Genomic DNA, 14,653 nt, shown 5'->3' on the forward strand with positions numbered 1-14,653 from the left:
GAAACGCGGTTCCGTTAGGGGTCCGTTCGGTCGAACTACCCAACAACTACCGCTCTCTTTCCTGCTCCAGTCTCTTCCCTTCTTTTTTTTAAAAAAAATTTCTATTCGCCAACTATAAATATTTGCGCTCTTTTCCCTTTTCTCGGTTTTCCAAGGCTGTCTCCGTGCCTCAAAGTTCCGCTTCCGTTTTCCTTCCCCCTATCTCCTCCCCTCGCCGGAAAGCCTCCTACCCTCGCCGGAAACCCTCCTTTCCCTCGCTGGGAATCTCGCCTCGCGCCGGCCTTCTCTCTCGCTTGCTTTCGACAGAGCCTTCGAATTCCTGCGGCGATTGCGGTGCCGTGACGTCGGAGGAAAGCTTTGGATCTCGTCTCGATTCGGTGTCGGAAGGGGAATGTGGCCTTCGCTTTGAGGGCGGAAAGCAGCGCTTTCATCTCTTTCACCGGCGATATCTTGTTCTTTCGTGGAGGGTTTGGAATTCCTGCGGCGGGTTTCTTGATTCGGCGGACGGTAGAGGAGTCACGGATCCACGATCAGTATGAGATGGTATGCGGTGGATTTTTTTTTTTTTTTGGAATTGTTCTGCCTCCCTTTTTGGTTCTATATCATAATATTTTCGTTTGCCCAGCATGCAATTTCCTTTATCCAGGGATCTTTTACCGGTTCTTGATTTGTTGAAGACCTGGGAAAATTTTCTAGTTTTATCGTTATTGTTAGATTCCCAGGGTTCTTTGTTTTCTGTTTTAAGACGGCGGTTTTCGTTTTCATTCCTTTTTTTTTTTTTAATTTTTTGTCCTTAAATTGACTTTGTTTTCTATTTTACATTTAATGTCGCCTTAAAAAAAAAAAAAAGGAAAAAGAAGGTTAACTCCCTTATATCTGGTATAATCGCGGGTAGTATCTCCATTATGGCCTCTTTTTAAGATTTGGATCCCAAGATGACGCTGTTAAGAGTAAATTAGACGGCGGAAGGCTTCCAACCCACCATTCTGTTTACTGATATAGGCTTTCTGGAAATAAAATAAATAGTGCATCGGGGAAGAAAAGTTGATGCTCTGTTATTTTTTTTTTATTTTTTTTAGCTGGTGGGGAGGGGTTTTGTTGTTTTTGTTTGGCCCGGTAGAGGGTTGTAAAAATTTTGAGGCCTAATTTTCTTTTATTTTGGGGTTTCTCTTTGTTTTTGATATTTGGTCCTTTTCCTTGTGATGACAACTCAGGGATCATTCATCAATTGAGTCAACCGCACAGGGAAGTTTTAGCTCGGAAGTCCTTCAAAACCAAGGGTTTGATAGAGGATGTAGAGTTTCTCTAGGACTTCATGTTTTTTTTTAATTGCATGGGAATCATGGAAGTCAACTTTGATGCACGTACGGCTGATGTTTCATATTTTTTGCACTCATGGGAGCGAGGTTTCCGCCTAAGTTGACATGCAAATTCATACACTTATTTATCAGCTACAATTTCCTGCCGAACAGGAAGTTGTGCCTAATGAAATGTAGTGCAATCTATATTCATGATGGCATTTTTTTTTTTTAAAGTTTGCACCAGGATCTCCATCTTTAGTTAAATTTTTTATTGGATAATCAAGCTTTCGAGTTGAAAATTTTCTGGTTGCCTCTGCTCTTAGTGATCATCAAGCTGTACACGAAATACATTGTTTAGGTCCATAAATTTAACACGCAGAAGCATCTTTCCTTCTCTACTAGTGTTTGATGGGTTGATAGAGTAGTTCATTTGTCTCAGTATATTTTCCTCTCCGTACAGGTGGAGGGAAGGGCTTGTTTATCTAGAGAGGTTACAAATGGGTTAGAGATTTTGAAGCGCAAAAGGCTTCAAAGGATGAAGTCAGGTACAGCGCCTGAAGCAACTCATACTGGCAATATGATGGCTAGAAGTGGAGGTGACGCTTTAAAAGCTTCTGCATCATGTGGTGTGAGGATGCATGGAAACTCAAATACATTTTCTGGTGGCAGTTTTCCTGTTAAGGACGCTTTTTCAAAGCATAGAGTGGAAAAGTTTGACTTGTCTAACTTAGAATGGATTGAGAAGATCCCAGACTGCCCTGTATTCTGCCCCACAAAGGAGGAGTTTGAGGATCCACTGCATTATCTCCAGCAGATTGCTCCTCTGGCCTCAAAATATGGTACAGTTTCACTTTCTGTTGTTTCTCTTATTGATCTAATTGATCAGTCATTTTCAATTGATATTTAGTAGTGGTACAACCTATATTCCTGCAGATCTTTGTTACATGAATAGAATAATGATTTGGATAAAAATGCGGACTCCTCATTGGCCCATTGCATTGGTTTGACTTTTTGCATCATATTTCCAATTACTTGATGTATTTAGGTCCCTTAAAGATCCCATCATTCTTTGAAAGGTTCTCTAGTATCCATTTACATGCCCATTAGCCATGCAAGTTAGCTACTTCATTGCTTTATCTTCATACTTATCAACAAAGATGTTTCAGCAGTTCACCAGTTTACTTGTTTATGTGAGCAATTTTCACCTCGACTTTGTAGGACAGTTGTATAAAATGTTAAGTTAGATGTGGGAAACTTTTACAACCAATGAATAAAATTGTTTTTGCTTTTTTAATTCAAAATTTGGTTGGCATTTCAAATAAGCAACATATACATGTGCTTGTAAGCGAGATCTGTATCAATCATTTATCCCTGTTTCTTGAAGTGGGTCCCAGATCAAATGTACGTGCAGGCCCCCCATATCAAGCGTGTTTGTGTACTTTTCATGCCATGCTAGATGAATGTCCCAGTCCATGCATGTCCGGCAATGCTCAACTTCTGTAAACAATTTATGACAGTTGCAATAATGACAAAAAAAAGCCTTTTTTTTTTAAAAAAAAAATTAACAGAGAACGTCACAGTGTGTGAAATAGATGTGAAAATCATTTTTATAAGTATGAAATACCAAAATGTTGACATTTACATCCTTTTGATGATTCAGTTATTATCTAAGAATAAGAACTGAAAATCTAACTTCAAGATTTAGTTTCTGATAAGTCATAAAACCTCATTTGTGATACAGCTTATCTCTATTTATCATGACAGCATCTATGCATTTGTAATCTCTTTTTTCTCTCGCAGTTTCTATCTTGTGTGCTAATTGGCTGTTACATTCCATCATTTGAATACATGACGATAGCTGTCCATGTTGGAGAATCTGTCTTTTTTGAGAGTTCAGTCTATAAACGGTTGTCTACATGTTTTGTGTGCTAACCATGAAGTTATCACATTCATATTGGAGTTGCCCCATGTTGATCCTTTTTTATGCATTTGTATTGCCTTCACATTTCAGTGCATCCTGTGAAAGTCTATATTGAAGTAGGAATCTTCAACATATATTTAAGTTGTGTACGTCTATCGAATAGTCTTATGCCATATGCATTAGGTCTTTGGAGAGTATGAGAGCTGAACTATGTAACATGCTTCAGGTATGTGTAAGATTATTTCCCCTATTAGTGCTTCTGTACCTGCTGGCGTCGTATTGATGAAGGAGCAAGCTGGATTTAAGTTTACTACTAGAGTGCAACCTCTACGTCTTGCTGAGTGGACTACTGATGACAAGGTCACCTTTTTCATGAGTGGAAGGTTGGTTATTTTCTCAACTTTGCATTTTTCTTAAATTTGTATATTCTGCACAGTGTAACTGTTGTCATGCTGTTTCAGAAAGTATACTTTTCGAGATTTTGAGAAGATGGCAAACAAGGCATTTGCTCGAAGATACTCTAGTGCTGGATGTCTCCCAGCTAAGTACTTGGAAGAACAATTTTGGCAGGAAATTGCTTTTGGCAAGACAGATTCTGTTGAGTATGCATGTGACATTGATGGTAGTGCCTTCTCATCTTCTCCAAATGATCAACTTGGAAAAAGCAAATGGAACTTGAAGGTGATCACAATTCTTTCTTCACCTTCTTTCTTGTTATGGGTAAATATGTGATTCAGTAATGCTTAAAATGTATACAGCTAAACTAGTACTCCTTGTTTGTTTTCCTCTTTCATGTTTGTATGGATGGAAAACTTCCTGTTTGTCTGGTAAATAGTGTAGATAGTATTTGCTGAGAAATGTATCTGTGAAATCATGCTGTCCAAATTTCCCTACACTTTACAATTCATAACTTTTTCAGTGATGGATGCATATTTGTTCCTACCAATATACTGTTCAATAGTTATCCTATTTTTTTAATGCCCAAGTTTCATTATCCTATTGCCCATGGAATGTATGCATTTATGTTCTAATAATGTTTAGCCTCCATAAATTTATGTATGCATCTCTAGAATATAAACCTAGCCTTGCAATTTACAGCCCTATGTTGTCACTTCCTCTCTTTAATGTGGCATTTACTTCTTTAAGTGCAGCAATCATGCATGCTGCCTGCTTTAAGCTGAGCATCCACTTCTTTATGTGCAGCAGTCATGCATCATTCCTGCACTTAGCTGTCATTGAAATGCTGTTTATATTTCTAATATTAGGTGTTCGGTAAGTCTCATATACCCCTATATTTCATCCAAACCTAATTTATGTTTCTGGTTGTGTTCAGAGACTTTCTCGGCTGCCCAACTCTGTACTGAGGCTTCTGGGGACAGCAATTCCAGTGAGTAGATGAATGACCTGCCTTTTATCATAAAATGATGGAGTATTCTATGCATGCCTTGGTGTTGTAATTTTTGTGTCTATTGCAGGGAGTAACAGATCCCATGCTCTATATCGGGATGCTTTTTAGTACGTTTGCTTGGCATGTGGAAGATCACTACTTGTACAGGTATAAAGCAGAACTTGGATTTTAGTCATGGTTTCTGGTGCTTGTGGTTTGTTTATTCTAATATAAGATGTTGACTGTCTTTCCAGCATCAACTATCATCATTGTGGAGCATTTAAAACTTGGTATGGAATTCCAGGGCATGCTGCTTCAGAGTTTGAAAAGGTTGTTCGTGAGCATGTTTATGATCGTGAGCTTTTGGCTGGTGAAGGAGATGATGCAGCATTTGATGTACTCTTGGGGAAGACTACGATGTTTCCTCCAAATATTCTGTTAGAACATAATGTTCCTGTTTATAAAGCTGTACAAAAACCTGGAGAGTTTGTTATCACCTTTCCTCGGGCTTATCATGCAGGCTTCAGTCATGGTGAGATTCTTTTGCTGCCTTATCAAAATCGGGCATGTCAAATGCTTTCTTCATGCATAAAATGAACCTTGTGCACTTTGATGATATTATTCAACAATTTTTCTTGGAACCTTCTTTGTTATTGTTATTTTTTGGGAATATCACAAGGTTTCAATTGTGGAGAGGCGGTCAACTTTGCTACTGGTGATTGGTTTCCCTTGGGTGCTGCGGCTAGCCAGCGTTATGCACTTCTTAGCAGAACACCGTTACTTCCTCATGAGGAGCTTCTCTGTAAGGAAGCAATGCTTCTTTCTAAGATACTGTTGAATCCTGATCCCAAAGAGCCTTACCCTTTGGCTGAAGATTTGCCCTCCGAACATTGCACTAAGGTTTCTTTTGTGCATTTAATGCGGTTCCAGCACCGCGCTCGTTGGTCACTAATGAAAATGGGAGCTTGCATGGGCTATAAGCCATGTATTCCTCTAGTGGTGCTGTGCAGCATCTGCCGACGTGATTGTTATGTTTCTTATGTTGAATGTGACTGCCATCTGGGTCCCATCTGCCTCCGTCATGGTATGGACAAGAAATTAACTATGCTTTGTTGTTTGTTCTTTGACAATTGGGATCTCTCTACAATCTGTTTGACTGATTTGATTATACTTGCCTGTGCAACTCAGAGGAAGAGCTGAGAAAGTGCCCTTGTGGCTATAATCGCATTGTGTTTTTAAGGGAAGACATTCTCAAATTGGAGGCTGTATCAAGAAAATTTGAGGAGGATGGAATATTAGAGGAGGTTCAAAAGCAAGCACAGCATGTTGATGACTCATGTCTGCAACCAAACTTGTTCCAATGTGCAGATGATGGATACAAGCCATATTGTGAGATAAAGTTTGAAGAACATCCTGATGCAGATGAAGTGGGTCTGTTGCATAACGATGTAAGTTTTTTTTTTTTGTTTCATTATTATTTTTCTGTGTTTCCTTTTTTCAAAAAAAAGGGTAAATTTAAAAGAAGGCACTGCAAGGTGATGACTTAACCCCCCCCCTCTCTCTCTCTCATAAACTTCAGTGCTTCTATCATGAAGGGAAAATTATATTAGGATTATTCTTTATAATTATTTGAAATATGTTAATAGTCAGTTTGATATGCCAGGGGTATGCAAATTCTAATAGGGCGAAGCCTTCTCAGATGGTATCAGCCAGTGAATTTGAATCTGCAGTACCAGTTGCATCTGACAAAAGTGCCAATGCTAACCAAGCCTGTTCTCATGACACTTCGACTTTACATGAAAGTGATGATTCAGATTCAGAAATATTCAGAGTTAAGCGCAGGTCCAGCTTGAGCATAGATAAAAGACCTGCGGTTGAGATGATAAGGTTTACTGAACACCAGGTATATAGTATTAGTGAACCTGTACTTGTTGACATCCACTTATGGTTGCTTGGTTTCTATATTGGAAATGTCTTTATCCTTGCACTGCGCATCATATCAATATGCATCTTAAATGGCTTGTTGCATGACCATACAAAGTTGATTGGAATTGAATGCTTACCCATCCCCTGTTAATTGTTTATAAATTTATTCGATCAACATATATCAGCACTGCTAAGGGCCAGCACTCAGCATCAAAAATCGAATGGCAAAAACGTACAGAAACACTGTGCCAGCTACAAGATGTAATAGTAGAACTTGTTAACATTACCTTGCTTCCATGAATGCTGCCTCTTTTGCTTTGCCTTCTATTCTTTTTAATAAGATTAGCTCTATGCCATCTTCAATTGGCTGGGGTGTAACATTTTGTCACACCTCATTTTAGGTTTATCTCTGACACCATTTAGGTAGAGGCCATTCTAGTGTTTTTTTGTACTCCCCGTTTTAATCAGAACTGCAATGGCTTCAGGTGTGAACTGTTAACAGAGCTGTAGAAACTCCAAGTTTTATTAGTCATCTGGTAATCGTAAAGTTGCTAGAAGGTTTTCTGTCTAAGTGGGGTCATTGCAAGCATTGAAGGTGTGGATGTCTGGAGTACTCCGTAAGTTTTGCATATTGCAACAACTAACAAGTATTGTGGACGATTAGAAATTTTAGTTTCTGACTAGGGGTGGCAATTCGTGTTGGTGGGTCGTAAACGGGTCAATTTGTTTACACATGACCCATATAACCGAAACACGAACACGACATGATTATTAAATGGGTTGGGATTCACAATTCGTACATAGACTACTTATTAAAAGGGTCACCCACGTAACCCGATTATTAAACGGATCGTGTCGGGTTGACACGAATTACAAAATTGACATAAAAATCCTTTAAAAAAATAAATAAACCTGATTTTTTTAGGTGTTCAGCTAAATTGCAAAAGAATATCAGTGTATAAATTAAAGCAAGCTTTTTTTGTTAGATTAGAATGGTTAGGTGTTGTTAGGGTTTAGATTGTTATGGACTTGACAGAAATAACTTATCTTTTTAATAAATTTACAAAAATATTAAACGGGCTATGTGGGTCTATTTTGGGTTCGTCAGTCAACCTACGAATGACATAGATTTTGCGGGTCGTAATCCTGTCAACCCGTTTTCGACTCGAACCTGCATAACCTCAATCCGGAACCGGATTGTTCTGTGTCGTGTTCATCTTGGATTCGCGTGTTGTATCAAAAATTGCCATCCCTATTTCTGACTGACCTGAAATCCTTGAAAAAGGTCTCAGCATGATTTTATCACACTAGATTCATGTTCTAGACTTTTGACTGCAAGAATTCTGTGTCTACATAGATGCAACAAAGGGCCAGACTGTGATATGAAGAATTGGAAACCTGAAATTTGTTTTTTTTTGTTGTTTGAAACTCATTTATTACATAATGGTCGACCCAATGCAACTGACATACAATGCCTGTGAGCGGCCAACTTTGCTGATGTTTTTAAAGAATTTGTTCCCACAACTCTGCAAATTGCAGCACAGTTCTATTATTTGACAGTATTCTGGTCTTAATGCTTAATTTTTGTTCGTCATGGATTTGGTGAATGCTTGTGGATAAAATTCGGGTGATTTTTAATTAATGAGTCTTGCTGTTCTTGGCAAATCCATCACATGCCATCTTGTTATTCTTCTTTTGATAAATTAAAACTCTAAATCTCAATAAAAGCCAGTAGCTCTAGCCATGGGGGTGCTCCTGAATAAACCTGTAATGCAACTAAACCCTGCTACGAGGTCTCCTTATTAAGTTTTAGACAATCAATATATTTGATCTTCTACCTCGTCCAGTGTTTTTGGGGGATGTATTCTCTTTTGCCTTCTACCCATCACATTGTCCAAGTTGATTCATCATTTATATTATTTTTAAGAATTTAGCTTAAGGAATATCCTGTCGTTGATGTCAGTGCTTCAATAACATAATCTTGGGCATCTCACCTTAGCTTGCTAAGCTTTGCCATTTCTGTTAGTATAAATCTACATGAACTAGTCATAAATTTTATTATATTTTTTCTAATACAATATGGATACAATATCTATTCAGAGTAATTGTTTTGCCTTATTAAATATTGAATATTATTTTAAATTTATAACTAAAAGTATGTTCATTAAAGCAGTTAATAATGGCGGTGGTACTATGGTTCCTTTTTTTAATATTATTAAAAGTGATATCTGTTGAAATATGTGATTGATGTTTTTTTCCCAATCATATGTTGGGCATAATGAGGAAAGTTGATTCATGTATAATGTATTTAGCATCTTGGGTGAAAAATTAATTTTTCCTTAAAAAACCAGTATCCCACATTTTTTTTGTTGAATTTTGTCAAAATTTGTTCAGAATAAAAGAGTTTCAATTGTTTTGTAGTCATTCATATCTTTTTTTGGTTTTTAGTCTTCTAAGTTGTTACTTTTCTTTTTTCAAAAGACTGCAATCATATGGATTTGGCTATAAAACACCATGACATGATATTGTGGTCATCTCAAGATGGGACTTGATGAGTTATGATTATGCCATTTTAATTTAATTAGAATTTGTAGTTTTTCTATTTCTGATCAGTTAAGTGCCTTATTGTTTGTGTCTTACACTTCTGCAAGTAGAGATGGGGTTTTGTGTGAATTCAAGGGGCAAGAAACTAAAATGCCGCTTACATTTTGTTCTTTCTTGCTCATGTTCAACTTGGCTCTGTAACTTAAGCTTGGTTCAAATTGTAATTTCGTGCTCAAAAAAGCCTTTCTTAAGTTCTGTGCGATTAATTTCAAGTTGATTGCATGAATAGAAATCCTCTGTGCACTGAAGAAAATTTCCAGGGACTTATTCTTTTTTGCCACATAAGTATCACGAAGAGGCAAGATGGGAGGGGACTGCTACTAACCGAGTCCATTGGTTCCGTTATTTCTGAATAAAACAGTATCCCATTATTTCTGAAAAAATGGGTGTCCCTATTTCTTTCCTCTCTCCGGTATCTATTCTCTTCCAAGTCCCTCTCTTGGTCTCTTTCCTTTCCTCTCCTTTCTTTCCTCTTTTTCCTTTCCTAAAAAAGCCTTCCTTTCTTTCCTTTCCTCTTCTTACAAACCGATTCCCTCTTCTTTCTCCTAAAGAAAACTGGTGTCACTGTTTCTTTCCTTACACAGTTTCTGATTCAAATGAATTTGCAAGGACAGTTTGAGGATTGCAAAAGTTTTTTTGTTTCTTTTAAATACAGAATTCGGAGTTCTATGAAACAGAGTTTATGTGAAGCCAATACATGCTCAATGACTTTCTGATACATACTATATGCCATTTTGATTGGAGTGGAAAGAAAAGAGATCAATAGAGGGATTCGGGAGGAGAAAGAAGATGGATAGAAGAGAGGGAAGAAATGGAACGTTCGGCCTCTGTGTGTGGGTGTGTGTGTGTGTGGAAATAACGGGATGGACAGACTCCGTTAGTAGGAGTCTTCTTCTATTTTGTTTCTTATCCTGCATCTTCAAGATATATGCCAAGGATGCATGTCCAAAAAGGGAAAAGAAGGAAGTCATTTTGCACTTTTCTCTAGCGCCCACACCAAAGAATCTGTTCTGATTGCAGCATTTAAAATGTCTTGTTTGTGGGATCATGGATAGCCTTAATTTGGTAGTTGGGGAGAAGATGAAGGGCCTAGGGATTAAGGAGATTTTCGAGGCTAAGTAGGTTAATAAGATAAGCTTGGTTTATGGGATTGGGAGCGATGAGCTGATGGTTAAGGATAGGGGTAAGGGTTTTTTTTGGGCTTTGTTAGTTGTTGCAGGGTTAGGTTTTGCATTTGGGTTGGCAAGAGTGAGGAGATAGGAAGTGAGGGTTAAATTGGGGTAGGGCATCTAAAAGCTTGTTGCCTAGAGACAAAGTGAGTCAGTAGAGCCACATTTTCTTTTAGGTGGTTAGGTCTAGAATTAGGTCAAGATTGCTTGTGATCTAACAATAGCTAGTTTAGGATTTCCACTAGGGGTAGTAAGAGATAAGAGAGGGCAAGGATTGGTTGTGGTTGCAATCTAGAGTTTTGCAAGGCCTTAGGACTAGATTGGATTGGGTGTGTGTGTGGTGTGTGTTGGGGTTTTGGGCGGGTGGGTGGGTGTGGGTGGTGTTTGTTGGTTAACATACATTCGTTCGAACATTGGTACATTTAAAAGGTTTCTCCGTAACTACTACTAAATTAGTAAGATAGTTATATGTATGTGTGTATGTATCTATTGCATGCAGGCATGCAAAGATGTATATGTATATAACTATGTGCATATCTGGGTCATTAATTGAGTGTGACCTTTAGCTGTATTTGGACATAGGGTAAGTTGCTCCTATTCTATGTAAAGATCATTTTCCTTATGCTTATTGCTGATGGTGAAAGAAGCATTTGTAAATTAGCTTAAAATGAGGTGCTACTGTAATGATGCTTAATAGCAGTGATAGCATGCTTTAATAGCTGTGTTAGTTGAAATTTGAGAAGGGATTTTCTAGAACACTTGTCCAGCCCAAGGATTTTCTTTTGCATGCATGGATGAAAGTACCATGCCGCTAGAGGATGCTTGACAATGTGTTAATAAACAAGGTATCATCAAAGGGAAAGATTTAGTCGATCTTATGATTATGAAAGAATTGATTTTATTTCCGAGATATCAAGTATTCACAAGCTTATGTCTTCATAAAATTTCAAACTGTCACGACATCTTTTGAAAAGGAATTCCATTTGTGTGAAACCATGTCCATCCTGTTTTTCCCATTAAATTTGTTGAAAAAGAAGTTGTAATTCAAGTTTTGACATTTCAAACGAGTTATTTCAGTTTTGTTAGCATGAAAGAATTCGATTAGTTATTTCAAATTTTTAATGTCAAATTTTTACTTTCCAGGCTTATATAATGCTATAACGGTGTCTTTTTTTTTTTCTTTTTTTTTTTTTTTGTGTATGTATGGTGTGAAAGGAAAATAAGTTGATTGTGTTATTGTTGGCCTTTTATGTATTTTCCTACCCTTCTTATAGATGGAGTTACAAGGTGATCTGCCTAGGCTGTTAGGATGTCTGCCAACTATGGATTGCCTAGCTGCCTTGACAACCGTGTGTATTGGTTAGCATGGTCAAACAACAATGGCCAGAAGTTTGTAAAGAGATGCAAGTGTTCGGTGCTCTGCAATACAGTAAACACAATAAGCTCCAGTCTCGTGCTTATTTTGGGTCAAGACCTGAGCCTATTGTTCCTCTTATCATTAGGATATAAATTGTCACTTGTGACTGTGAAGCCAAGTTGTTATCAAGATATGTAGGGCTGTTGGCTGTTCAAAAAGGTTTCAAGCATAAGCTACAACCAGCTAAAGGGATTGTTGGCCTTTTTCTGATGGAAAGCAGGGGGATTGGCTTATGTTTATTGAGTCAAATCTAGTTGGTCAAATTTAATTGTGGGGGTTCTAAATTGAAATTGTTGAGCATAACTAATTATCACCATTGAAGCCTTGTCAATCAAATACGGGGTTGACCGTAAAGCAAATCTCCAAGCAGTAGTTGATAATGTCTAAAATGCCTCGAAAATGAAAATCAGAGTTTCTGGAGGTCTCTTGGCTGTGCATCATCTCAAGATTGAGTTGCATTATGCACCTTTGCATATAATTACATATAATTGTGAAATATAAAAGTTATGTAATACAATAAGAGGAAGTGAGAAAACACTCCCACACTTATTGTATTATATATATATATATTTATCCAGAAGTAGTAAATAATGTCATGCTGAAATTTACCAATGCATTGAAAATGAAACCAAGCAATCATTAACCCAGGCTAAGCCATATCGTTGTCTTTTTTGAGCTGCTTAGAGATAAAAGGAAAGATAATTGGGTAATTTCAATGATGTATGTAAACCTCTGCCATGAAGTTCAATGCAATAAAAGCTTCTATATTTGTAGTCTTCAAATTTAGTTGTATTCACCTTTTTTTGAGAAAATATATTTGTTGTATGCTAGTCATCAGCTTCTTTCTGGCCTGAATATATTTCCTTGTATAGCTTGTAGAAATAAAAAAAGTTATAAAAATATGTACTTCCGGCTTTTTGTCAGGCTTTTGTCCCAGGATTTTTTTTAGATGCAAATCTTGCCTCTTAGTTCTTGTTTGAAAATTCTGTTTAAAAGCTATGGTGCCTTGCCAGGTATTGAAACGGTTGAAGAAGCTCCATCCTGAAGGAAGACACGTGCATACATCATCACCAGAATATTCTCATGTTATGGCAAATCGCAGTTCCGTTCGAAATGTCCATTCTAAACCGAATCCAGTTCCTGTTTCTAGAAACAGGCTTGGGGAACGAGTTGCCCAAATACCCATAAAGATCAGGCTGCAACCCTTGGAGGGTAAGTTTAGAAATGATGGTGAATCTGTGACATTAAAATTTAATGAGAACCAAAAGGACATTCTTCAATGTAACATTGAGGAAAACGTCAAGGAATCACCATCCATAGAGCTTGGGCCAAAGCGCCTCAAAATTAGAGGACCTTTTCCTAACAGTTCTGCGGATGAAGGTAGTTCTAGCTGTTGACCCCCGAAAGGCAAAGATTTAACCTGCGGGCATGCGTTTCCAAGTATGCCGCGCGAGACTGATGCTAACTACGATTTTAACTGGGCTCTAACACTACAGAAAGCAAGGGCTCAACGTCAGGTGGTGGTTGATTAACAAGGTATGTTTTAGCGCAGGAGGATTCACGTAATCGATTCTTTGTGCAGGCCTCAAATTGAGGCGCTCGCACGATTCTGGATTCATGGTTTGGTCCACGCATGTCCTATTCTTTTCTTTTCTGTCTTGGGCAGGGGATTTTGTGAAAGCGGGCAGGAAAGAAATTGTGGAACCTTTATTTGTATAATCAATCCTTGTAAGGTGTGTATGCTTCAAGGGGTCGGTCTACTGTTCTTCCAATTTATTTTATTCTTTTTTTGATACAAATTTACTCTATTCTTTTTATACGTAGTTTCAATAATAAAGTGCCATTTTAACTGACCTATTTGCATGTCCTTTTAGTATCACCAACTGGGTTTTTTTAAACACCTGTTCATTGTTTGTCACGAATCATAGGGCTGAAACTGGGGATGCATGTAAACGACATCTGGCTGGGCTTCGGTCGCTAATATTGATGAAACTGTGATCTCGTTGGCACGAGTTCAGGGCTGAAATTGGATCCTATACGGATTGGATCAGATGCGTACTTGTTTTTGTTTGGTCTATATGGCATGGCTGCGGATATGGATATTAGCTGGATAAATGGATTAACATACAGATCTAATATTGAAATTGTGGGTATAAATATAAATATAAATCTCATGGATATTTTATGACTATAAAATCGAAGATGCAAGTGGAACAGGAAAGCCCATTTTTTTTATTCTCTTCTGGTTACATGATTGCATCCTCTGATGTTTCACTCATATGATCCTAGTGAAATTGGTGGGTTTCGCAGCTGGGGTTTGACTTGTAATATTGCAGCAAAATAAATTCCAGGTTTTGCGTTACCACGACTTGAGCTGGTTAGGTCTATATGTATAAAGGTTGAGCAAGTATTCGGGCAAGATGTATCTTGGGTAGTGTTTATTGGCAACATAAGAAATCTTTACTGCTGCCCTGTCGTGTTCGTCATGCCATATTTAGTTTGCCCGTCTCTTCTTCTAATAGATATCTCTGGTCACTGGTGTGAGATTATCCAACATGAACCATCGGGTTAGTGATGTCAGGCTTTTGCAGGGGAATTACTGCCTCCCACTGGAAGCTAGCTATCTCATAGCTGACTTGCTGTTTGTTCGTGGCACTGGTTAGCATGTTTCAATGAGTTTTAGGAGCAGTTTCATAGCCCTTTTTAGATGCATCCAGGCCTGGGCAGAGCCTATCAGTTTTAGGGCATACAAGTTGATCTTTGAAAAATTTGACAACCAACTATGACGAAAGAAATGATCTGCTTTCCCATTTTTACATGGCATCATGTGTGAATTCAATGGAAAGATATGCTATTGGGCACGAACCATTAAGACTTATGCATATTTGGGATGTAGAATGTGTGATCTGCACAATATATCAAAGTCCA

General features: G+C 37.9%; 1 protein-coding gene across 1 annotated transcript; it reads left to right on the forward strand.

Moving 5' to 3' along the window:
* The first annotated feature begins 163 nt into the window (after positions 1 to 163).
* On the forward strand, positions 164 to 13,580 carry LOC105053820 (lysine-specific demethylase JMJ706). Its single transcript, XM_019853762.3, has 11 exons — positions 164 to 543; positions 1,762 to 2,140; positions 3,449 to 3,605; positions 3,684 to 3,903; positions 4,556 to 4,609; positions 4,698 to 4,777; positions 4,864 to 5,141; positions 5,289 to 5,693; positions 5,798 to 6,057; positions 6,273 to 6,512; positions 12,739 to 13,580. The coding sequence occupies exons 1-11, from the start codon at positions 541 to 543 to the stop codon at positions 13,120 to 13,122; spliced, it is 2,460 nt and encodes an 819-aa protein (XP_019709321.2). The 5' UTR covers positions 164 to 540; the 3' UTR covers positions 13,123 to 13,580.
* Positions 13,581 to 14,653: the final 1,073 nt, after the last annotated feature.

This window comes from Elaeis guineensis, chromosome 11 (genome assembly GCF_000442705.2).
Source record: "Elaeis guineensis isolate ETL-2024a chromosome 11, EG11, whole genome shotgun sequence".
Taxonomy (NCBI): Eukaryota; Viridiplantae; Streptophyta; class Magnoliopsida; order Arecales; family Arecaceae; genus Elaeis; species Elaeis guineensis.